We start from the raw sequence: 1,151 nt of genomic DNA, 5'->3' as shown, positions 1-1,151 counted from the left end.
CGTAGGCAGAGGGAGCAGTTTCCCCCCTCCCTCAGGAATGCAGCCAGCTCCAGTTCCCTAAAGAGCCAGGCTGAGGGTGTGCTCCCCTGTGTGCTGGGCCCATCCTGATTGAATGGTCACAGCACAGAGATTTAAATCACAGTGTCACAGGGCAGAGATTTTTTGGGGAGAAACCAAGGTGGCTTTCTGCCACACACCCCACCGTCTCCCCTGTCCTCACCGCCACCGTGGCAGCACGTCTCAGCCTGCCCCAGGAGCGTCTTGGCACTGTGACCCCTCAAGCCTCTCCGGGGAGATGATGCCCGGGGCGTGTCCCGCCTTCAGCCCCTCTGGCCCTGGCACCTGCAGGCTGCGGCAGCCGCTGGCTGGCACTGCAGGCTGCGATGGGTTAACCTGATTCCCCACCCAAGCGCCCCCCCCTCCCTTTCCCTGCATGGCTGCTCGCTCCTGACTGGCTCCGGTGCCTGCCAGGCACTCCTGCCAGGCGGCTGCACGCTCAGAGCTGCCGGGGACCAGCCGGGAGGCGGCCACGCAGGGAGGCAACCCGCACCCCCCAGGCAGGATGAGCTGCCCGGGCAACCTGAGCGAGCAGCCACTGGCCCAGCTCAGGTACCTCAGGTGAGCAAGGCGCTGGGCACGGGGTGCCCGGGCTGGACTGGCACAGGCGTGGAGCTACTGGGGTGGGAAAGTTTGGGCAGTGCTGGTGCCTTGGTGTCCTTCGTGCTGAGACACCCCGTTTCCCCCCCCAACCCCCCCGGCATGCACAGGTGCCAGGGTGTGGGTATGACGCTGGGAACGGGCAGCACCGAGCCTCCGTGGGCACCGGAGCCCTGGGGGCATCTGTGGCGGGGCTTGGGGTCACGGGAGGGAGCAGGGACCCTGCCCCGCTGCTGCACCCCCTGCCAGGGCCATGCAGGCAGCCTTGCCCCCCCACCCTGCCCAGGGACCACGAGTCTGCTTGGAGCCCCCCAGTGCCTTCTCCTGCATTCCCCGCCCTGTCCCCTGCCCCCCCCATGCAAGCTGCCCTGCAGAAAGGGGGCAGGTCTGTGCCTCCTGCCCCTGCCCTGGCACACGGAGCTGCTCGGGGCCCCTGGGTGTGCAGGGGCTATTTTTAGCTGGCACTGATTTCCCAGGAGGTTGGGGGGGGGGGG

The 1,151-nt window shown here is 67.8% G+C and overlaps 1 protein-coding gene across 1 annotated transcript in view; it reads left to right on the top strand.

Moving 5' to 3' along the window:
- The first annotated feature begins 512 nt into the window (after nucleotides 1–512).
- The window catches only part of YJEFN3 (YjeF N-terminal domain containing 3), a 20,111-nt gene continuing 19,472 nt past the window's right edge, over nucleotides 513–1,151 (top strand). Inside the window, exon 1 of the mRNA XM_019513583.1 lies at nucleotides 513–618. Coding sequence (XP_019369128.1) covers nucleotides 563–618 — 56 coding nt within the window. The 5' untranslated portion in view covers nucleotides 513–562. The remainder of the gene's footprint in view (nucleotides 619–1,151) is intronic.

Source organism: Gavialis gangeticus, unplaced genomic scaffold (genome assembly GCF_001723915.1).
Source record: "Gavialis gangeticus isolate Ggan-Ray unplaced genomic scaffold, GavGan_comp1, whole genome shotgun sequence".
NCBI lineage: Eukaryota > Metazoa > Chordata > Crocodylia > Gavialidae > Gavialis > Gavialis gangeticus.
This window is presented reverse-complemented; position numbering and strand designations above follow the sequence as displayed.